At 48.6% G+C, this 23,015-nt stretch overlaps 1 protein-coding gene across 1 annotated transcript in view; it reads right to left on the minus strand.

The window, feature by feature from the left end:
* The window catches only part of LOC142575941 (E3 ubiquitin-protein ligase MIB2-like), a 95,138-nt gene that overhangs the window by 26,207 nt on the left and 45,916 nt on the right, over positions 1-23,015 (minus strand). Inside the window, exons 6-9 of the mRNA XM_075685773.1 lie at positions 11,944-12,048; positions 7,154-7,283; positions 4,843-4,922; positions 3,779-3,936 (exon numbers count right to left, since the gene is read on the minus strand). Of these exons, the coding sequence (XP_075541888.1) occupies positions 3,779-3,936; positions 4,843-4,922; positions 7,154-7,283; positions 11,944-12,048 (473 nt within the window). The remainder of the gene's footprint in view (positions 1-3,778; positions 3,937-4,842; positions 4,923-7,153; positions 7,284-11,943; positions 12,049-23,015) is intronic.

Here is a 23,015-nt window from a genome sequence, read left to right on the forward strand (position 1 = left end):
GCCTTGCAACTGGTGTTTGTCGAATCCTCGATGACATGGAAAAGCAGTCCTTGTATCGTTGGAGAAGACTTCTAAGCTGTTGCTGCTTGCTCATGGTGAGACCTGGATTTACGTCGAAGTCTGGTTCGGGAACTATGGTCGTCGGCGTAGATGCGACAGAATCCGAGAGGACAAAGGCATTGCTGCTTTCCAGAAGTTCCTCGATGTTCGCGATCTTCGTGCCTTTGTGGATGTTCTTGAACTCCGGGCTTAAGTTTGTCAGCAACAGTTTCGTTTTTCCTCCGTGCAGTCGAGCGATCCCTCTAGCGACGCAAATTTCACGGTCTAGCAGTAGTCGTTGGTCACCCTCGATGACGCCTTCTACGTCGGCAGGTGTTTCGGTGACGCCGGAAATGACAATGCTGGAGCGGGGCGCGATGCTGACTTGACTTTCGAGCACGCTCAAGGCATGGTGGCTAGAGAGCTCTCCGGCGGTATCGCTCGATCTTCCGACAGGGTTATAGACTTCGACTGCAGGTCGATGACTGCACTGTGTTGGTTTAGGAAGTCCATGCCGAGAATGACGTCTCGTGAACACTGTTGGAGGATAACGAAGGTGGCTGGGTAAGTCCGGTCATGAATGGTAATTCTTGCCATGCAGATTCCAGTCGGCGTGATGAGGTGTCCTCCAGCGGTCCGAATTAGCGGGCCTTCCCATGCAGTCTTAACTTTCTTCAACTGGGCGGCGATGGGTCCACTCATGACGGAGTAATCGGCTCCTGTGTCTACTAAGGCGGTGACTGCGTGGCCGTCGAGAAGCGCGTCGAGGTCGTTGGTTCTTTGTCTTGCGTTACAGTTAGGTCTTGGCCTCGGATCACGGCTGCGTCGCGTTGATCTGTGGCTGGTACGTGGCGTCGTCAGGTTGCCTTTCGTCGGCGTATTCTTTGATTCCGGACTTCGTCGGGATGGCGGCGTGTCGTTGTTATGCCGTTGAGGTAGTCTCTTCGGCGTCTTCGTCGGCGGCGGAGGATCTTCGTCAGTTCGACGAACAGCAACCGCACTTCCATCGGTTGCTGCTTTAGTTTTCCGGATATGGGCTGGCAGAGCGGCCCCGGGCTGGGCCAGTGTATGCTCGGCGCTGCGGCGACAGGTGATGCCAAACGGGGCGGTCGTCGAGGGCTCCACTGAGTAGCGGCGAGGTAGTCAGCGATATCGCGAGGTCGTCCGCCAAGCTGTGGTCTCGGCGCCTTAACGGCGAACCCTCGGAGTCCCATCTTACGGTATGGGCATCGACGGTAGATGTGCCCGGCTTCTCCGCAGTGTTAGCAAAGCGGACAGTGGTCGGGGGCGCGCGAAACGTCAATCTTCCTTGGAATGCTGCGTGGGATGACGGGTTGACGTGCTGGCGGCAGGGGTGGTGGCGGACGATGGAACTGTGTCGTCACTGGGCCCTGCCTTGGGCGCGGAGGGGGAACGTGACGGCGGGCTACAGCGGCGTATGTTATCGCTTGCGGCTGAGGCTGCGGCGATTCCGGGGCTACTCCGAGTTCTTGTTGCAGCTCCTCAGGGGCGGCGTCGGCAATTGAAGCCACTTGAGGCTGTGATGAAGGGAACAGCTTCTGTAGCTGGTCCCGCATGACCACTCGGATAGTCTCGCGCAGATCGTCGGTGGCAAGCGACTGAACTCCGGCGTAGTTTGTCGAGTTCGTGCGGCGGTTGAATTGCCGGTTCCGCATTTCCGGTGTCTTCTCGATGCTGGTGGCCTCGCGAAGAAACTCGTCGATGGTCTTCGGTGGGCTCCGTACCATTCCGGCGAAAAGTTCCTCCTTTACACCACGCATCAGTAGGCGGACTTTCTTCTCCTCGGACATGTCCAGGTCGGCGTGGCGGAATAGGGGGCTCATTTTTTCTGTAAAAATCGCTGTGGTCTCATTAGGCAGCTGACTCGGGTTTTTAGTTGTGCTTGGGCTTGTTCTCGGCGTACGACGCTTGTGAATGTTTGTAAAAAGCCGCTTTGAAACAGGTCCCACGTCGTTAAGGCGGCTTCTTCCAATGTAAAAAAGACATGTCGAAGTTTGTCGTCGCTGTTCCAGCTGTTAAATGCAGCGACCCTCTCATACGTCTCAAGGCAGCTTTCCTGGTCCTCGAATGTTGAACCGCAGAACGTCGGAGGCTCCCTGGGCTGCTGCAGCACGATGGAGGACGCTGCGGATGTCATTGGAGTTGACTGGGCGGCGATTTTCCTGGTCGTCTCAGGCAAAAGTCCGTGCTCCGGGGGCAGTCCTTGCCGCCTGCGGCTACCTCGCTGGTTCTTGGCGACGTTGGTGTCGTCTTCCGCGTTCGAGCTTGGGTCACGGCTTTGTGGGGGCGCCCGGTACATGAACGCAAAGGACCTACACCAGATGTCACGTGGTAGTGACGGTTGAGGACACAGCAAGAAAACCGAATGGCAAAACAAACGTTATTTGGCGAACTTGTGCCCAGAAAAACAGGCTACTCAGAATGCTCAACGAAAACGGCGAACACAGTCGGCGATCGTCGAAAATCTGATCAGCGCCTCAAGCGCATCGGCTTTTATACATCAGTCGTCGAAAGTTCCAGAGTTATCGCTGGGACCCGCATGCCTTCCACAAAGTTCTACATTATTCGCGTCGCGCACGCATGAAATCAGATTACACAAGGTTCGGTCACAGACAGCGGATGGAAGCATCGATAACATTACAAGAACTTCTGATGCATGCAGGCGCGTCCTGCGCTGTGCGATAACATTTGTTAGACGGTGAAACGTGTCGCCCGATAAAGACAAACAAGTACACGTGTCAATATCCTGAGTGAACCGGAAAGACCAGGGCCAAGATGCATTAAAGGGACACTAAAGAGCCAGACGATATCAGTTTAGACTGGTAAAGCATTGTTTCGAAGTTCCACTTTAATCGCAAAATACGGTAACATATCAGTTCTGAAAGCGAAGGCCTGATTGGAACTTAAAGTTGTGGTGCGGTGACTGTATCACTACTCTTGAACTGTTCGCAAAAATCTCAACTTTCTGTATGTCGCTGTGCTTTTATTCTTCGCAGAGTGCATCTTTATTTGACACACGACGGAGATGAGAAACATCCGATGCCTATTCAAGTGATCAACATTTGTTCATACAGTGAGAGAAAGGGAACCTCCAATTTTCTTGACTGGCCCCAACACCATAACCCTCGTACGTCAGTGACAGCATGGTTGCAAAGTACCTTCATGTAGTTGGGTCGACTCGTCGCACAGGAAGTTACATAAATTGCCAGATTGAATTTTGGGCCTATCTCTAGTCGGCGGCAACTTAAGAATATAGTGGTAAGTGTGCCGCTGTCCAACGCGAAGAAAATTTGCATAGAGACTCCAAAAAGTTTAGTTCGCATATTTTCGTGACGTCAAGGCCATGGCAAGAGTCGATCTCGGCGTCTCACAAACTACGTTTTGGACCATAGAAGTACATGCAGCCGGCTAAGAGCAGCTCTGTCATCGGCTGTCGTGTAAAATTCTCACGCACTGAATTCGACGATCTATTACTAATTTGATGCGCTGCCTTCTGAACTCGCATCTTATGGACTTACGCTTTATGTGGGCGACCTGACAAGACAAAAGACCATAAATAGCTAGGTCGGGCAGGCGACAGAGGCCATAGGGGCCCTGCACTGAGGGGTTCGGACCACCTCTCCTTAATATCTTTTTCAATATATACGCTTTATGCGAACTGTTTGCGTACCTACCTGTCCTCATGCGCGCATTTAGAAAGACAAAACAGATAACCTACCCGTAAACAGCATAATGTAGCGCTGTGTCACCATCCTTGTCCCCTTCATTTAGCTCTGCGCCGGTCGCTATCATCATCTTGACCACAGACTCCTGTCCTTGGAAGCAGGCAGAGTGCAGAGGTGTCAGCTTTAGTTGTGCACTTCCGCCTCCACTGTCCTAGAACGGACAAATCAAGCGTATTAGCTACGTTTAGGTCGCGTTTCTTTCTTGCCGACTCAGTGGTGACGAGCTAGACCGTGTTTTTTTTTATTCCGATAAAATTATATGGCCACTCGAGGCACGTTCGTGCCGTCGGCACCTACGCCGTCGCCGTTGTGCTGTCACGGCACCAACGGCGGGCGTGCGGAGGGTTTGAGGGCATCCAAGCGGCGTGAGTGAAGGGGGAGTGTTCTTGGCTGCAAAAACGGCGAAGCCAGGAGGGCACACCCTCGACGCTCCGCCCACTCGTACCTGCAGCGGGCTGCAGGGCAGCATTCTGCCTCCCGCTACTATCACGATCGTTGTGCGCTTAAACACTACCGTTTCCTCCAGTGCAGTTGTGAAAATCGGTCTGAGAGAAACGGACAATGCGCGTCAAGCTACGGACACGGACGGTTTTCCTTATGTCTCGTCTAGCGCAGAACTGAGGCACGACGCCTAGCAACGCCGGTGGTGGAGGCACTCCGCCTCTCGCAAGCGTTGTGAGATGCCTGCTAGCGGCAAGGGGCGCTGTTCCTGCTGCCCAACAGGAATCGCCTGACGTGGTGTATCGCGCAAACATGTTGCCCTTATGGCATTCTTAGAACACCGTATGAGGAGGTACAGCGCAATGCTAAACCTTGCTGTCACCTTCAAGGCTTCGCTCTCCGGCGAAGCTGTCCAATCTTTTAGTATTTAAGCTAGCAGGGGTTCTTTGACATGCTCCTAAATCTAAGTACACGGGTGTTTTTTGCATTTCGCCTCCATCGAAATGCGACCACCGTGGCCGGGATTGGATCCCGCGACCTCGTGCTTAGCAGCCCGTACATGACAATGTTCCCATAAGTTTAGGGAGTCGAAACATGACTCCGCAAAGCAACTCACCTCTCCGGACTGACCTCCAAGTAGTTCCCGCATCATACGCTGAAGTGCTGTGGGAATATCATCAGAATCGGAGTCGCCGGCTATGAAAAACAAAATAAATCCAAAGGTATACGAATTGTTATACACAATGCGTGGGCTATTGTATTAATTCGACGGCAGTACCGGAAGATCTCACGTAAGGAAATAATTGTGCCTTCATTCGTTTGTTCATTTGCACCTGCTTTCAAGCATGTATCTATTCTGCGCAGCTCACCTTCCTTTCTTATTTTTTTTACTGCACTAATGTCACAACGTTGAACTGAATTCCTGAGTTTTACTTGCAAAATCCACACACTGATTACGAGGCAGGCCGTAGTGGTGAACTCAGGATTAATTTCGAGCGCCTGGCGTTCATTAAAGTGCACCCGATTCACGGTATGCACACGCGCTTTTGCATTCCGTCTCCATCAGAATGCCAATGTCGCAACGTTTCGATGCACTTGTGATTGATTCCTAATTTATATATTTCATTGTTTTTTCCCTCTTGTTCGGCAGCAAGTTTGTGCACAAACGGTGCATGAAGTGTATTGTCGCTCCCACTACATTGATAATCATGTCAATCGCGTCGACGCTAAACGATCGTCATTGTGTGCGTGTTTGCGTGCGTGCGTGTTTATTTGCTTAATTCGCCGTGATAGTCCTGTGTATATCTTTTGACATCCAAGTGATTAGAATAAGCCGGCGACTAAAGTTGCCAACGTTCCCGACGTCTTAAACTCACTCAATAGAGGAAGAAGGCAAACGCGTGAGAAAGACTCTTTAAGACATCACCATGTAATATTTCATTGGCACCGTAACCAATATATTTCACGGTTTAATGACATGACAGGTATGTACGTTATTAAATTCTGGGGTCTCAGGTGCCGAAACCACGATCTGGTTATGCGGCACGTCGCAGTGGGGGACTCCGGATTAATTTTGGCCACCTGGTTTTCTTCAACGTGCACCAAATGCATGAATGCATGCATTCACCGCGTGCATGCTACCGACATTTCGCCCCCATAGATATGCCGCCGCCGGTATTTGATCCCGCGACCTCGTACTTAGCACCGTAAGGCCAAAGCCACTAAGCAATCACGTACTGTGGGTAGGTATGTGCGTTATGCAAAATAGGAGTTTTCAAAAAGGAAGTACCTGTGCGCTAAACGTCCAACTCGCTCTATCTTTTCTTCCTTTTCAACTCACCCGCCCACCCATTCATTAGCGCTTACTTTCTCAGGCCGACCTCTCCACCTTTCTGCCATTAAATATGTCTACTTTCTATCTCTTTCTTTTTCGTGCTTTATTATAAGGCGACTTTCAATTTTCTAATCACACCATGTAACATCAATTGCTCGAAGGTGCGACAAATCAGTGATCATATCGGCATGTTGTATTGACGCTGAAAAAGCAGCCATTAGCTTTCAACTCCTATGTCAGCATGCACACAGCCAACGAATAATCTAGTTGCGAGTTATACCTAAACTGCTTGTTCTTGCTACGTGATATTTCAAGCTATTCTCCGTAACAGTCTCGGCGGCTATGCGTAACATTATACACTTAACATCCCTGACTGCTGTACCCTCAACCGCAAGAACTTTCGGAGCACGCGATCCGAGAATACATGCGATTCGATTTGAAGGCGAATCATTCCCGCCAAACTCCCGCTATGGTTACCTAGAGAGCAAACAAACTGAGCGGCGAATTCAGAGCTTTAAATTATTCAGTGAATTCATGGTCCTGAATTTTTTGTTATCGACTCTACGCGCAGGCTTCCGTAAGATTTACGCAAAGAGCGATGCTGTGTTCGCAAACTGCCAAAGAAAGATCAATCTATAACTGTATAGTGTGTTAGCGATGCGCATGCCCAATATGTGCGACTTACATACTTAGATGTGCACATTGGCAAATCCCTTCTGCGGAAGCCCGCAAGGTGGAGAAATCGTCATCCACCCGATTATACAACGCTGCTACGAAAAAAAAATTCATGCAGATTTCCTTTGTTGCTTCACTGTAGTGCTGTTATCGTGAAGGCTACCTCTACAATCTATATGACCCCTATTTGCCCATCTAGTTTGCGCAGATGAAGTCGATGCAACGCACAAGCTGCTTCTTCAGAGAAGTTTGCGCATGTCGTGTGTCCCTTCTTCGTTCGACGACCTGTATTTGTGCGCGCGTAAGTCACTAAAGAATTATGTACAGCCGATTCACCCAAAACGTAACACTTCAGAAACAGAAACAGCGCACCTTAGTTACATATATACGAGTAAAACCAACGTGTCCGGCTGCTTACATTCCCCATCTTCATCCGACACGGCCTCCACGAGATCAGGGTTGAAGCACCAAGCGGGTTCACTACCGCACTTGACTTTGAAGTCGCCATCAGAGTCGATCTCGACAATTTTACCGACTCGTCCAAGTGCCTGAAAATTCTCGCAAATATTTCACTCCATTCTGAACGGAAAAGCCCTATTAAGAAGTGATCTAATAATGGTATCATACATGCATGCTGTACGCTATATACGACTGCGAAATAGAAAAAAGAAGTTGAATTGAATTGAACATAATTCGAAGAATGGCTTAGTATTCTCGTCTGTCTGACGGCTGTGTCTACTGTTCTTAATCGCGGTGACATGGGCGCCAGGCGAACACAAAAGACACAAACACAAACACGCGTGAGCTCCCCCCCCCTCCCTTCTTTCATTTGTATGTACCGTTTGGCGTTCGTCAGGTCACAATGAATCTCTACGGACTAGCCCAATTTCAGTTCTACTGTTCCTAAATAAATTTGAAAATATAATGCGGTTGTGAATGTGCAATATCTTGCAGCTGAGGCATCTCGCATTCTACGTTAATTAGCTCCCTCCAGCGACTGCCGCGCAAAATGCTCAATTTATGACCCAGCGGACTTCTGTGCACATGTCTTGCACACATAACGGCTATAGATACTTAAGCATCCAGTGCACTTCCTGATTGCTCACGAAGCCATACCGAAAACGCACTTTCGGTGCTTTTTCAAGCAATCAATACTGAAATGGATGTACGTGTCTAGTTGTCCGAAAATTACTTTGCTTATTAAGCTGCAAATACTAGAGACAGCAGAAAGTAGAAGACTAGCTGCTAAAAAGTAGGTAGATAGAGAACGTACATACGGGGTGATCATATTTAAGTTATGTGGAATTTTCTAGAAATCGCTTGTGGCAGAATGCATAATTTTTGTCCTTGAGCTGAAATGTTCGAAGGGGCGGACATTACCAGCACGACAAATCGAAACAATTGTTCAACAAATGAACGAAAATTTAGTAATTAACTTCCTATTTACTTTAGGGCCCATATTGCAATTAACGAATTGTAGCCGTTGAGCTTGCAGTACCAGGACGTATCCACTTGAGACGAAGTTCTAGGATGGCACCAGTCTTGAGATTTTTCCCAATGTGTGGGACAAAATACATGGCCGTTCCAGTTACCCTTGTGCTTCAGTGCATAAGAGAGCGTTTTGTTTAAATATATGTAACTGTAACAACAGTGCGTTTTAACGGCGAGTTTGACGAAGCATATCTCCAAAGTGGCGTCATTCTAAAAATTCAATTGTTGTGGATAAGCCAAGCAAACATACCGGCTACAATTACTGAATTCCAATATGTGCCGTAAAGTTATTAATTCAGAACATAATTCGCTATTGTTTCGTTAATTAATAGGTGTTTCGAATTCTCGGGGAAGTAATGTCCACCTCTCTGAATAATCCAGCTCAATGACTAGAATTATGCCTTCTGCAACAGGCTATTTTTAAAAATTCCGTAGAACTTCCAAATTATCACCCGGTATACGATCGCGCATAACGACCAAGATAACGTATACGATTGCGTCAATCAAGATAATGTGGCATATGCAAGTCACACTTGGTGTCGATACTGACTGTCGAACCACGGGTAACGCCAATTAAATTCCTAGAACCGACACCTTTGGCAGTTTCACCTGGAAAGCCAGTGCGTAAAAAAATGAATATGGCCTGTGGAGTTCGTAAATTGAATAGAAACACGGAAAGGATACACGCACAAAATTCGGTGGCCTGACTGGTGACGCGGGCCAATCAATTCTCAGTAACCTTTGCTTTCTTGTGTTTTTGCATATACAAGCGCGCAGCCTAATCTTGATTGTCCTATGTGCTTAACGAGGCAACTATACAAAGATGAACTTGTGATAATACAGCTTGTGGCGATTTCGGTGCGCTTCCATGACGCCTTTGCGTGGGCATTTCGCCTATTCTGTTCTGACCGCGACGGCTGTCGTGGGCAAACCCTACCAACCAGAACTTGTTGTGGTTGGTGTTTGATAAAGCCCCTCTATCTAGTGGCAGTGGCGCGTAGATGGATGGGTTTTAGTCTAGGGTGGCTTTTTCCACGGACCGGTTTGGGGTGACGACACTTGGTACTGCTGACCGCGGCTTCGCGCCCTGCTTGATCGGCCGAGCGAGCGCGAGAGACACCTCTCCGGGACGCCACTTGGTAAGTATACGCTTTACCTTTCGTCAGCCGGCCCCTTTGTTTGGGCATCCTTCCGACTTGAGCTCGTCGGCGGTGTCTTGCACCAACGAGGAGCTCGTACTTTGTCTTGCTCCTTTTCCGAACGCTAAGCCGAAGAGCCGCGCCTATAGCGCTTTCGTATTGTCTTATGGTCGTATTGACTACATCGTGCCGCACATACGAGAGGCCCAAGAGTACGGAGTTTGCCCTAGATCTCGCGAGTGGACCCATTGGTTGTCGCGAGAGTAAGCAGCGTCGCCACGGCTACACTTTTCCTTGGCGGCGTGTCAAGGAAAGCTATTTTTCCGGCAGCGACCTGCTAGCGGAGCCTTTCTCTCTATTAGAGCGAAAGCTCTACTGTGCCATGTCTCGCGAGGTCATTTATCGCGTCGCAATGACCTTGAGCTGCCGGAGCGCTACTGCGGCAAGTGTGACGTCACGCCACATGATTCGCTGCGGAGAGGCGTCGCAGCTGCGCTACCACGTGACTAAAAGGGCTAAATGTATTCCGACTTGGCGCGAGCGAGCGCACATGTACGTTAAGTTGGCGACAACAGCGTCTATAGCTCAACCAATGGTTCGATGCACTGGCGCAGCCAGCATAACCACACGCAGCCAACGCGTTCCGACGCGCCCGGCGTCGAGCGACGCTTGCCCGCGCGCCGTTAAGGTCGGATTATAAACGCGCCTTTAACGGCTGCTTCACCGGCGCTTGGTCACTCAGTGAAGCCACAGATGGCGCGCGGGCTGGAGCGTCTTGCGCGTGCGCTTCAGCGCAAGCGACAGGTTGAATCAAATCTTCCAGTAAATATGGCTAGATGGCACGCTGCGAAATCTCAAGCAAAGTTGGCTGCTGAAACACCGGAGCAGAGGGAGGCCTGTTTAGCACGTTATACAGAAGCTTACCAAGCGCGTAGGCGTGCCAAGATCGAAGCTACTCGAATCGCCGCCGTCCTTCAGCAACGCGAACAGGAAGAAGGAGACGAAGCCATGGATACAAGCAACGGAACCCACAGCGAATGTTTGACGAACCACACCCTTCGGCTGTCGGCAGGCTCGAATGCGAGGGCCACGTTGCACCGCGACTTCACGGACAACCGGATCGGCAGCGTGTGTAACGTGTGTGAAAGACTGTGTGGCCTCTAACTTTAATGAAACATTGTGTGCATAGCCTTTGCAAAACCAAGACAAACTGACCTTTCGCTCGTGATAACAAGGTTTACAAGAGTTGAACCTCAGACAATTTTTTTTTTCGCGCTTGCCGCCGGAGTTCCTTTGATTCCTGCACCGCCCCGAGACCAGGCGCTTTGGCAGTGGTGGGTGGCGCCGGTGCAAACAAACTGTTTACGTTAAGGCAATGCTATGTTTCCTTTCGTTTTTAATTGAATTGTGAGCTTTTACGCGCCAAATATGCGATTTGATTATGATGCACGCCGTAGTGAGGGGCTCCGAATTAATTTGGACCAACGAGCAACGAGCCCCTAAATCTAACTAGATAGGCGTTTTTCGCATGTATCCCCCCTCGAAATGCGGCCGCCGTGGTCGGTATTCGATCCTGCGACCTCGTGCTCAGCAGCCCAACACCATAGCCACGGAGCAACCACGGCGGGTGTTTTCTTACGTGGGCAGTGTTCGGTCGCTCAGGCAGCTTTTGTGCCCTGAGCGCGCGCACAGCAGCCGCACGCGATCACGCTAGGTGACACTTCCCTAATGCTCGCTAAGCCCTAACCCGCGGTCGTCAGTACTGCTGTGAGATGCCACACATCCACAAGCTACACTATAAAGAAAGAAAAAAGAAAAGTGGAGATGTCAGCCAGACGAACGTCCGGTTTGCTACTCTACAGAAAGTTGAGGGAGAGTGAAAAAAAAAAACGAGGAAAGAAGAGGAAACGAGCATGCTAAGTACAATTAGACACTCAGGCCGGTACGCTTCAAAAAAATTGCGACAGTGTTCGCGAATTGCTTTTTTTGCGCAAGTGACGGATGTGGCCACGGAACTGTGTAGGACATTAGCCTATGGAGCGTTCTGCAGTCCAACCAGTTTAAGGCGGCCTGGAGGAAAACAGCTGGGCTCTGTATCGAGGACAAATACTGAACATGTGCACAGTGTTCCTATGTAGACAACAACCACAAGCTCGAAGTAATGCCCTTTTTAACCGTCTCCTGCTGATGGTTTCCGTTGGCTGGCCACCATTGCGTTACCTATGTCGAATAAAACCTACAGGTTGAAGTTACACATGCAACATGGTGGTACATGTAAATACAACCGACCGTTCAAAACTATGAGAGGGCGCAGGCACTGCTACAGTGAGCGAAGTGTATCAAGGCATCTTTCTTTTTGGGTCCATCTAGCGTTTTCGTGTCACGTGCACTTTCAGAACCATGCCAGTCACGAAACGTCATAACCACAAAGGTGGCGATCTTTTGACGGGTGCGACTAAAAGTAGTTCCTGCAGTGGCAGCTACGTTTGACGCATGAAGAACGCGGCATCTTTGTGTGTGATTGAGCACTTTTAAAGAAACCTGACATATTTTAAAAGCAAGTACATTGAAATCTTACAGGAGCCATGCCGCTGTTATAGCCTCCATGGCCTATTTGCAACAACTTCACTCTTGCGACGTCGCCGCAGATCTTCACCTTTTGACCGACAGAATACTTCGAAGACTGAAAGAGAGGCAATGAAATCGTTCTTAAAAAAGGGGAAATAAGAACAACATGAACAAAAAAATGAACTCAAGAGAATGTTAGCAATCGGCGCGAGGCACGCCAGTAAAAAGTGATTTTCTTTCGCACTCGGCTTAACCAACCCTGAGCTTCATGCAGCATCAGAACATGTTCTTGGAGAGTGGATGCTGACATAAGGCACGCTACACACTTATCGACACTTTGAAGAGAAGACACGGTCTTCTTAGCCGACTTCGGAAGGATTTGGCGTATCTGGACATCTTGTAACCACTTCTAGGTATGACTTGCAGATTTTGTATGAATATTACAATATTAAATGACACCTTCATGCCGAGAACACGCAGCAAAAATCAGGAACTGATGAGCAAGTATAAAATGAGTGCAGGTAGCCGTAAAAGGGGTGGGATGTGAGTGTGCCGCTGTCGCCCTCTGCCGTACCGCCACGAAGTGGCATCTAACTGAACTGCTCCGCCCTCCGCTGGACGGCATGGCGTTCGCGAGTTCGATTAAGAGTTCGATAGGGTGCCTCGCTGCGCGCGCCGTCGCGCGTGGCGTGAGTGAGGGCGCGAGCATCGAGGCACCCTCAAAGTCTCTTGATAATTTGAAAGTACCGCCACTCTTTGAATTCTGCCGCCGCCGCGCGATCTCCTCGCCTCCTCTTCGCCCTTGGCGCGTTCGCGCCGCGGGAAGCGGTCTCGCGCCCGTTTTTCTGCACGACGATTTAATTCCCTGCCGTTGCCCTTGGAAACGCACGGATCTTGCGTTTTCCTTGTATTTTTCTTTTTCGTCCGCGCCACTTTTCTCAGCTCGGCCAAAGCCAACTCGGCGCTTTAACTCTGCGTAGCGAACGTTGTACGCCGTGTTTACTGCTCTCTGTGCTAGCGCTACGCCGTACTATTGCGCATATAACTGCAGAAGAAAGCCTGAAGATGGTTGTGCAATATTTGTGATACCACAAGGAAAGCGTGACGGCTTGCGTAGGAAGCAGTGGCAGCATAACATTAGACGAAAGGATTTTGTTCCAACGAAGAACTATGTTGTTTGCGAGGTGAGGCGTCTTTCTAACTGCTCGTGTCAAAGCATGCCCTAATGCTGCATTTTTTTTTTATTCTTCCGGCCTGCTCACCAGCATTTTTGCTGCGGCAATTTGTACATTGCATAAAGATTGTGTTGTCCTCAGTATGCTTAATATTCTGGTGGGACTCCGTCACCTCGCACGTCGCCAACTGTTGTTATTCAGTCGGAAATGGAGCACTATAGGTTGCTTTCCGCTGTGAAGAATTCTGAGCGATGATACAGCCTCTCGATCGCACTTCTCATTATTGTTAGGATACGTTGCCTGTTTTACTGAAAATCGAAATAGCGGCTTGTAGAGGTGCTATTATGTTTAGCTTACGGCGATGTGTGCGTCATTCATACAATAAATGCAGGCAGCGAAAAACTTAGCGGCAAGTGTACCTGTGGTATTGCAGGTGACGAGCGCTAGCTAGTCGACACTGAGTTTTTTCTATTGATGTTTTAAGCGAAAGCCTTTAGATCTGTTTCAAGGTCGCGTTGTGAACAGAAAATATCACGGGACCCAGGAAGGCAGGAAATGACCCAAAGCATGTCGAGCCGTGTAAAGATATTAATGATTAGCTAAGATAACGACTTATTAGCGATTGAATTAAGGTGGATTGGGGTAGGATTAAGGTTGATTAGGGTGTATTAATGTGCATGAACAAGGATCAAGCTGTATTAGGGAGGAGTAAGGTGGGTGAAGGAAGCTTAAGGTGGATTACGGCTGCTTAAGGGGATTAAGGTGGATTAAGGTGTATAAAGGAGGATTAAGGTGCCTCAACAATGCTTAAGGCGTATTAAAGAGAATTGGGGTGGATTAAGATGGATGAAGGAGGATTAAGGTCGATTAGGGTTGATTAAGGTGAATTAGGGTTGATGAAGGACGAATAAGACCAGTAAGGGTGTATTAAGGAGGATTAAGGTGGAATAGGGTGGATTAAGGTTGATGGAGGTGGATTAAGGTGAATTACAATACGCTTGATGATTTGATCATATACAAGGCTTTCGCATTCGCGTCTCTTAGGCGATACCTAAGTTCACCTTGGATTTTTGGAATTTGCTTTGAACTGCACTTCCACGCACGCATGAGTGGGCGATGATTATTTGGTTTTCTCAGAGATACAGGCAATGTGCAGGGGTTGTTCACATGATCACCCACGCTTGCTGTTGATATCGACATATAGACGTAGGCCGGGAACCTTCGCTTTAATAGCGAATGCTTTAAAACCACCTATCTGCGGTTTTGTTTTGTGAGGAAACTTTTTCCATTGATTCAACACGAGCGGATGTCATTGCATCAATGGGCTTTGATTACGCAGAGTGAGCAAGCAATCATGATTGTGGTCATGATGCAGTAATGCAAGAAATATTCTACAGGCAATAATGTTTAGCACTGCAACGTACTTCATCCTAATCCATGCTAATCTACTTATCCTACTTCATCGACGTTAATACTCCTTAATCCACAATAATCCTTAATCCACTATAATCCTCTATAATGCACCTTCATCGACATTAATCCACCATAATTCTCCTTAACACACCTTATTCCTCCTTAATACACCTTAATTCATCTTAACACAATCACTAATCAATAATTAATAAACTGCTAATCAGTAATCATTTCTGATACACGGGTAGACATGCTTTGGTTCGCTTCCGGACTTCCTTGGGTCACGTGATATTTTCTATACCTTACAAGGCGACCTTGAAACAGAGATTTAAGACTTTCGCTTAATAGGCCACACGCAGAGGGATGTGCCACAAGCAGTACTACTTCAGACGCAGAAAGTGAAGCTTATCATGTGGCCAAAAAAAAAAAGAAAGTCAGCAGTATCGAACACACCTGCAGGCTCCTTTTACATCAGTATACCCCGTTCATACGGCTTTAGAAAAAAAAACCAACCTCCTCATAAACGTTGCCTTCATCATGATCGATGCGGTTATCAGCATTTCTCAAAATTCTCAACATCACTGTGCCGTGCTACTGGCCCAAAATAACGCGCCTCCATAGAATGCTGCGGCTCGTCCGCAGGAGCCCAGGAGACAAGGCGAGGAGAATCGAGGAGGAAAGCACCGTGGGTGTCGCTACTTCCAAATTATCAAAGTCCTTTAGGCAACCTAGACACGTTAGAGTTCGGGGGCAGGGGAAGGAGCAGAGCTGGGTCGGAGAAGCGCTCCTGAGTGCGCATGCGTTCTTTCATCCTTCAGTGTGCGCGGAGGCGAAAGTGGCGCGCCAGCATGGAAGGAAAAACTGGCAAAGGGCTCTGACGTCGCGAAGCCTTCACGACACCGGAAATTGGATTTACTCCGCCATTTTGTCTGGGCAGATTCTCATTTCTTGTTTATACTTATCGCCTTTGGCGTGTAACTAGGTACAACCCAGCCGGGCTGCATCTTTATAGTACAACCTCTGTACAAGTCTACCCGTGCGATCCCATTAACGGATCCCATCACGATGCACTTTCCCGATACCATTGCTAAAGTCATGTCGTCCGATTAGTGTGATCCAGCGTTGAAGGAAGTGCATAGCGAACTCCGCAAATTAGACAACGATACCGGTCCTCGCTACTTTTGCTTCTTATTGTGAAAATAAATCTGCGGCGCATTCTCACTGTACTGCAAGGGTACACAGGCGATGACAGGCAACACACTTCGATCCATGGCAACCCATCTGCAATTTACGATAAACAAACACTTGTGCTGGTTGTGTCTTGAGGAATCGTTTTGCTGTATTAAACAAGCAATGGGTGGCCGCGTACCACGGAGATGGGACGAGCCACAGCGCGCTGACAAGGAGGCCAGCAGAAGACAACACGTTTAGATATCTTACTGCGTCTTGAGGTGTATTCTCACGGTAAGTGAAGCTTCACGAGAACAAAGTTTTGTGGTATCGCCGCGCGGTGCACAACAGTAGCGCGGATCCGTGCAGCTAGCACATTGACTGGGCTCGCCACGTGAGACTATCGGCCCTTTCTTTCATGAGGCGGCAAGCATACATTCTTTTGTCGAACCTTGCTCACTCTGCACCACTATACGCCAACGTTCACTTCGTTGAGCCTCTCGGGGCAACAGATGAGGTGTCTGTGGTAAGCAAGGTTGGTCCCTTTATAACTGGCAGTAGCCGATTATTTCACATCCCTCCGCAAGGCTGTTTTGCGTGCCACAAATGCATTGTCCAATGTCGAAAGCAGGGACGCTGCAGTACTGTCACGGTCATGCAAGGCGTTTACCGTAGGTTCTGAGGTACAGCGGCCGTAATCTGTGATCGCCCTTTGGCGTGAATCCACCGAAGACGGCAGCAGTATTCCCAGATCAACCTTCATCCGTGGCGCAGGAAGGGGTGTACAGCGTCGTGTGCGCACTCGTTACACGCTTGTTACCTCTTCGAGTCCCACGTGGCCACAACAACAGACACGCAGCACTATAACAAGACCGTCAGTGTGCCCCGACAGCGTGGCAGCTATAGCAAAAATAAGTAAATAAATAATGATAATAAATACATAAATAAAAATCGCGTGACTTCTTTTACACTTTTCTCCGGCGCAAGGTACGGTAGTGCACTCACTTTCATCGATTCGCGACTTCGCCATTTCTCCATCTTTGCTCAAAGAAGAGAGCCTCAAAGACTGAGGGAGCGCCACACTCGAGAATCCAGAAACGCAAGAATATGTCCACCTCTGAACAAACCGCGTTTGTTTTTTCCTTCGTCAGGAGGAATTACAATAGTAGTAGCTTTTGCTTTCGTTCCCGTAAAAAAGCAAAAAAAAAAGAAAGATCAGTAGATTCAAACGCCTTATCACTCAATCAGCAGAAAATATTACAAAACATAAGTACTTATAAATCAGCAGCCGTGAACCACTGAAGAGAGCGTGCTGAGTTTGCGCATTGGCAAAACGAAACAAAGTGCTCGCTCGCAGCCCTTTTGTACGCATGCGCGGTGGCAACAGTTGATCGCCGCGGTGCTGTGGGCCCTGTTCAAAGCACGGAACTATGTATGGGGGAATGAAAAAACTAAGGAGAGGCCCTACCCTCTCCGCACGCTAGGTGAGTAATGTGGAGGGAGTGATGTGGTAGTTTCTGATTTTTTTGTTTCTTTTGCTGTATTGGTCATGTTCTCGGGCCACAATGGCGGCTTTGTTATGGTTGTGTGCGCTCACACGTGTTACTCCGTAGGTTTCGTACCGTGGCAAAGGCGTCGTGTGGGAAGGTTTGCGTTAGTCTCCGTGTTTAGCTGCGCTGTGTTATCTGGACCATCCTCTTCCGGATGTTGCTGTACCCAGGTGGTACATTAGGAACTAAAGCTCGTCAAATAAACGGGTATGCAGCGCTGTAGGCAATGTACTGCACCACGGCAATGGCAACGGACGAAGGAATATCCGCGGGAAATTTTGCCCTCTTCGGCAGAATTGTGCTAACGTGCCATCGCAGGCCGAAGCCGACGCGTTTCAGAATCTGTACATGAACGCCTTGCAGGTCAGTGATTCCTGCTTTTGACAGCGCATGGTGCATTTGCGGCACGTGAACGTACGTTATGCAAGAATGCGTAATGCTGGTTGTAGAACTTCGTGTTCAGTAACAACTCGCTTTTGCGCATATTAAAACACATGATGGTCAAATGTTGCTTGTTTCTCCCAGTACTCGCGACAGCACGAACTCTTTTAAGCAGAGCGCGTTCGTGGGTCTTACACACCTGCACAGGTATACCACAATACACGTGCTGATAAAGCCTTACGCAGAATATGTGCATTTTGCTGCAATCGGCCCTTTGCGCAGGCCAGTCGACGCTTCATCCGGGAACCTATAGGAAAGAAGCGGCTGCTTTCGGTTTTCCCTACCGTAGGCGTACCTTACCTGTGAGCGCGAGAAGCGCAGGGAAGGAAAGGCTAGCGGATGCGCTGCAAGAATGAGCAAGGCTCCAAAGAACGTACGCCTGCGAACAGAAACGGCTTTGCCATGGTCGCACGTAGGCCGGGTCTATGCGCGTACTGTTCTGCACCGTGCGCCGGCTATCACAAAACCTTTTATTCCGTGAAGCTTCACTTGCCGTGGGAAGAAGGTACCTCAGACCGCAAGTCAATGCATCTAAACACGGAGCCAGAATTGACGTTCTGCCTCCTCGCCGGCGCGCTGTGGTAGTGATGCGCGGCCACCCGAAATTTGTTGAATAAAGCACGACGATTCCTCAAGCTACAGCGAGACTACGTGTTTGTGCTCATAAACTCCAAATGGATCGCAAATGGGTCGGCGTGTCGTACGTGTCTCCAGTGCATTCTTGCAGTGCAGTGAGATTGCGTACATCTCTTTTTTAGTATCGCCAGACATCTAGCTCGCATGTCCATCGGAGAGCCCTAGGAAGTCCAAGCAGAGAAGAGCAAGTTGAAGGGAGCGACAAAGATTATCTTTTTTTTAACGCTCTAGAACTGGCCAACAGCCGGTACCTGAGGTTGATGAGAACAGTACAGTTGGCTGGGCTGATAAAGCATGTGTATTGTCATAAAAGCCGGTAAAAGAAGCGGATTCGACTTCATGGCCCAATCTGTTAAGTTCATTATGAACTCCTTTCACCATGGCTTCGGCAAGGGTAATACGATGAGACATCGCGTCTGAGCAGCCCGGTTGCGTGCAGCGCGGCGTGGTTTCGCGAGAAATGTCAACAAGAGAGGAGAACTGGCCCGACATTATGGCGGAGCAACGCCAACTTCCGGCTTAACTTAGCTTCACAAAGAGTGACGCCAGGGTCCCTCCACAGTTTTTTCCTTCCTCCATGCTTAGAAGGGAAGGTCACGTGATTCTGCTAGCGTCGGCAAGACAACCTCCTCTGAAGCCCCCTTCCCGCTTTTCGGGGACTTGTGCCAACACCTCCTGGAAAAGAAGGCCTGAATGCTCGGCGAGTGACGTCATGGAGAAGAGGCTGGTGGCGCGCTTGGCGATACGGGTTAAATGAAGGGATCGCGGCTTGGTTCACCTAACAGCAGTATGCTTCCATTGACTACTCCACACTTTTTCTTCAGTCGCAACTGCGGAATGGGCAGCAGACACCTTCCAAAGCGTTTATTTAGGGACACAGATACAAAACACCTTTGTAAAGCTTGTGCAGGTATTATTGCAAGCTGCTTTTTACAGCGTCGCGCTTTGTCGTCTTTGTAATGTACGTTTTTTGTGAATTATTATTATTATTATTATTATTATTATTATTATTATTATTATTATTATTATTATTATTATTATTATTATTGTTATTATTATACGTATTACTTCAAATAAATTGAATCCATAAAAACTTTTCCTTCTGTATTTTAGTACTTATGGTTTTTATGGCGTGGCAATGATGAATGTAACGCACTCGATTAGCTTCACAATTGCGCATGTACAATTTTATTGGGACACATGTACTTATTCCAATCTAGATTATGCTTAAACGAATAATTTCGTTTCCGACGCACTAATTACCTCAGTCCACTAACTTACAACTCAAATAAGTTTAGAAATGGGATATAAAACGTTCGTGCAGCTATTTACAAGGAAATAGCTGCCTTATTGCGCAGAGCTTTAGCTTTTCTCGTTCTTGCCTTACCATTGGCATCCAATATTTTGTCATTCACCTTGAAGCAGTAGCTCAATAATATATTCGTGCTACACCACAAAAGGTGCCTTAACACAAATTCAAATTTGTGTCCATCCACGCAGGCGTCGAACTCTGAAGAACCAGCACTTTCTGTAAAGGCACTTTCTGTAATTCAGCAATCCACCTTTCCGTATTTTTCAAAAGTAGCTATTTAAAGAAGTTCTGAACATCTTACCCTGGAGTGCGGTAATACAATGAAGTCTGCACGTGATAGCACCCTAATCCAGGCACTCTGGGCTTCTTCATCTTGCGTAAACTTAAAGACATGATTTTTCTGCCCCGATTTGTACATGTAATTGCTCGCGCAATTGGACACGCAGTACTTATTAGGCATATCTTGGCGTGGCACTCCACATTCCGTGGAAATTCGCACTCATTCGCAAGCACAGCACAAGTGTTGAGGCTACACGCACTTGTCACGTCTAGAAAAAAATGTGCGTTTGGAAGCATGCAACAGCATGGCCGAGCATGCCGGGACTTGTTTAACCCCGAAGCTATTCAAGGAGCGGCAGGGCTCCTGGAACTAATCGAATTGTTGTCGCCGCCGTCGTCCCCTCTGTCTTTTCCGAATAGTCGCGGTTAACCATTGTATATCTTCTACGCTTCATTTTCGACACAGGTGCGCCGCTCGTAGCTTCGTAGCACGCTGCACGGAACTTCTATGTAGGCCTCTTTTGCGTGACGTAGCTCAAGGGGAGAGGGTCAGCCAGAAGGCCTGAAGTCCTCTAGAGGGTGTTGCTTGTGCGCGGTGCTTTTTGGGTCGGAATGGGCCCACAATGTGCCGCCATTGGTGCTAGTGTCGCCTCCCGTCGAAGGGCCATGGAGGCACGTAGGAAGTATAACGCTTGAATTTCTAACGCGGGCGTCGCTCTTCGCTTATGCGTTGCGTTGAAACGTGGACAAAGACTGCGGAGCCAGACCCATGGCGGCGTAATTTTCAAAGTCTTACTTGCGCTTGCCACCGCAGTTAGTCGGCGCTCTGACATCGAAATCCGCCCAGAATATGCCCGAGCGTGGACTTGTTTCATCAAGTCAGCTGTTGTGTACATTTAGCTCCGGTGCGCATTTTTTTGCTAATTTTTGTTCCGGTGTCTTGCGCCTATGTAGGACGAGAAGAGATGTTTTTCGGGGTACTTATTAGTCGCGTGTTTGCTTAGTAAAAGGTTCTGCTGTTCGTATTTCATTGTGAAAGAAATAAATAGCATTACCCTGCACTGTAAACGCCTAAGTACGTCGTCGCCTTTCTTAGAGATTCACGTGCACTATTTCGTAAGAGTGTGTGGTGCGATGTCGTTACGCTGTTGAGATGCGTTTATTCAGTTCTCGCCGGTCTGTTGAGAGGCAGAAGGCATTGAACAGAAGGATAGCGTCGACTGGGACCATCTGCCGTAAGAATGGGCCGGCACGGCCTTAAATAAGGTTGGGGTCCCCGGCTCGCCAGTCTACCGTTGGGCTGTTGGGCACAAGATGGGACGAATTTTTTTTCTTTCGCGCGGAAAAGCAGTCGCTGCGGACCCTGGAAGCTCGCTTGATCACCTGCCCATGTTTGCAGGGGCGCACGACATTGTTTCCCAGAAGATGCCCCAAGTGCTACGAATCGCCGTCGGAAGGGCGGCTTGATATCCCTCACACGTTTGCGGGGCGAAAGGTATCTCGTTTCCCTGAAACCGCCTCGAAACGCTACCAGTCGTCCCTGAAGTGGCCCTCGCGGGTTGTTGAGCACGATGCCGGTTAATTATTCGACGCCTTCGTTCGCTACAGCCTTGGCGCTTGTCTATTGCTTGCTTAAGCGGCGAACCGCGTGGTGGTTCGGTGCATTGCCTGACTGACATAACAGACTGGACTGATTCACGCACTTGAATTCATTCACTCAACCTCGGCGTGCGTTTGCTATACCTACTTTGTGCGCATATTCCAGATCTCCAGCAGCAGACGCAATCAAAGCGAGCCGACTAAATGTACCGTTTACCTTACACGTGAAGGTCTATTTCCCGTCATACCACTCCTCTAATTTTTTTATGACTAGGCTTCAAGATTGTCACGTGACGCTCCCTCCCATTTTTTGCCTTCCTCCATTAAACTATGCAAGGAGGATATCTTTGGCTATACTGGAGTCGCCGGCGTGACGTATCTGACTTCGCTGGCTGCTGTTTGGCAAGGTGAAAACGCCAGACTATAACATGCCCTTGAAGGATTCGTAACTGCAGCCTGTCGATATGTTGAAAGACAGCTGCCAACGCTGAATAAAGGAAACGCTAGCGCGCCGAGGTTCTACGCGTTCAACGGGCGAATGAGAGTGCCGACGCACGTTAAGCACGCGCAAGCCATGCCTCGAAGGCGGCCGAACCTCGCTAGGCTCGTCTCGCCCAACATGGCCTCCGAGACCAGGCGGAATGCTCTCTTTCAAAGACAGCGCACGTCGCCTGATCTCGGGAGACATGCGCCCAAATGCTCGATTCGTAGCGCGTCCGCCAGGAGCCGCAGGACTTTGAGCAGAGTTTGGGGGCCCAAACGAAAGAGAACAGTGGGACGCAGTCATGGCTGCCGAAATTTCTGAAGAATACTACGAGCGTCTCCTACGTTGCAGGACGTCCAAGAAGACCCAATCGGCATCATCGTAATTGCACGAGAAATACGATACGATTAGGATGCGAATAATAAGCACAAGAAGAGACAGAATCGAGAAATATGATCAACATTTAATTATAGAATCATTTGAACAACCATGTACGTCGAGCTTGTCTTCTTTAGCGTAAACATTGGTTGACACTTTCCTCTATTACCTTCCCTTCTTGTACGTCTACGACACGAATCACTGCACTTCACAAAGCCTTAAAGCTGTGTGTGCTTTCAAGTCGTGAAAGCTATCAAGGAGCTCGATTAACTTTGGCGCTCATGAAAGAGGCAAGTTACAAGTTTTAAAAAGAGTTTTCCAAACTTTTTTAGCGGAGACATCCTCAGCGCAATTATCCCTTTAGTCCTTCAACGTGTGACACAAATATTTATGTATAACATGTGACGCTTCCTGACTTTCGCTAAGTGGTTATCACTTCTGACCCTAAGACATTCATAAAGTGCATCCGATAGCTTTCGTGCCGCAGTTTGTAATTTTCATATTTGCAGAACGGAAACTGTCAGTAGTAGAAGTTTTCTATAAATTTCAACGCAAATGGTGTTAAAGGTGTAAACCCGGAGAACTAATTATTGCAAGCTTGCACTCTGCCAAGCGTTCCTGGAAGCATGTAGCGAATGGCCTCGT

The sequence above is a fragment of the Dermacentor variabilis genome, chromosome 3 (assembly GCF_050947875.1).
Source record: "Dermacentor variabilis isolate Ectoservices chromosome 3, ASM5094787v1, whole genome shotgun sequence".
NCBI classification, from domain to species: Eukaryota; Metazoa; Arthropoda; class Arachnida; order Ixodida; family Ixodidae; genus Dermacentor; species Dermacentor variabilis.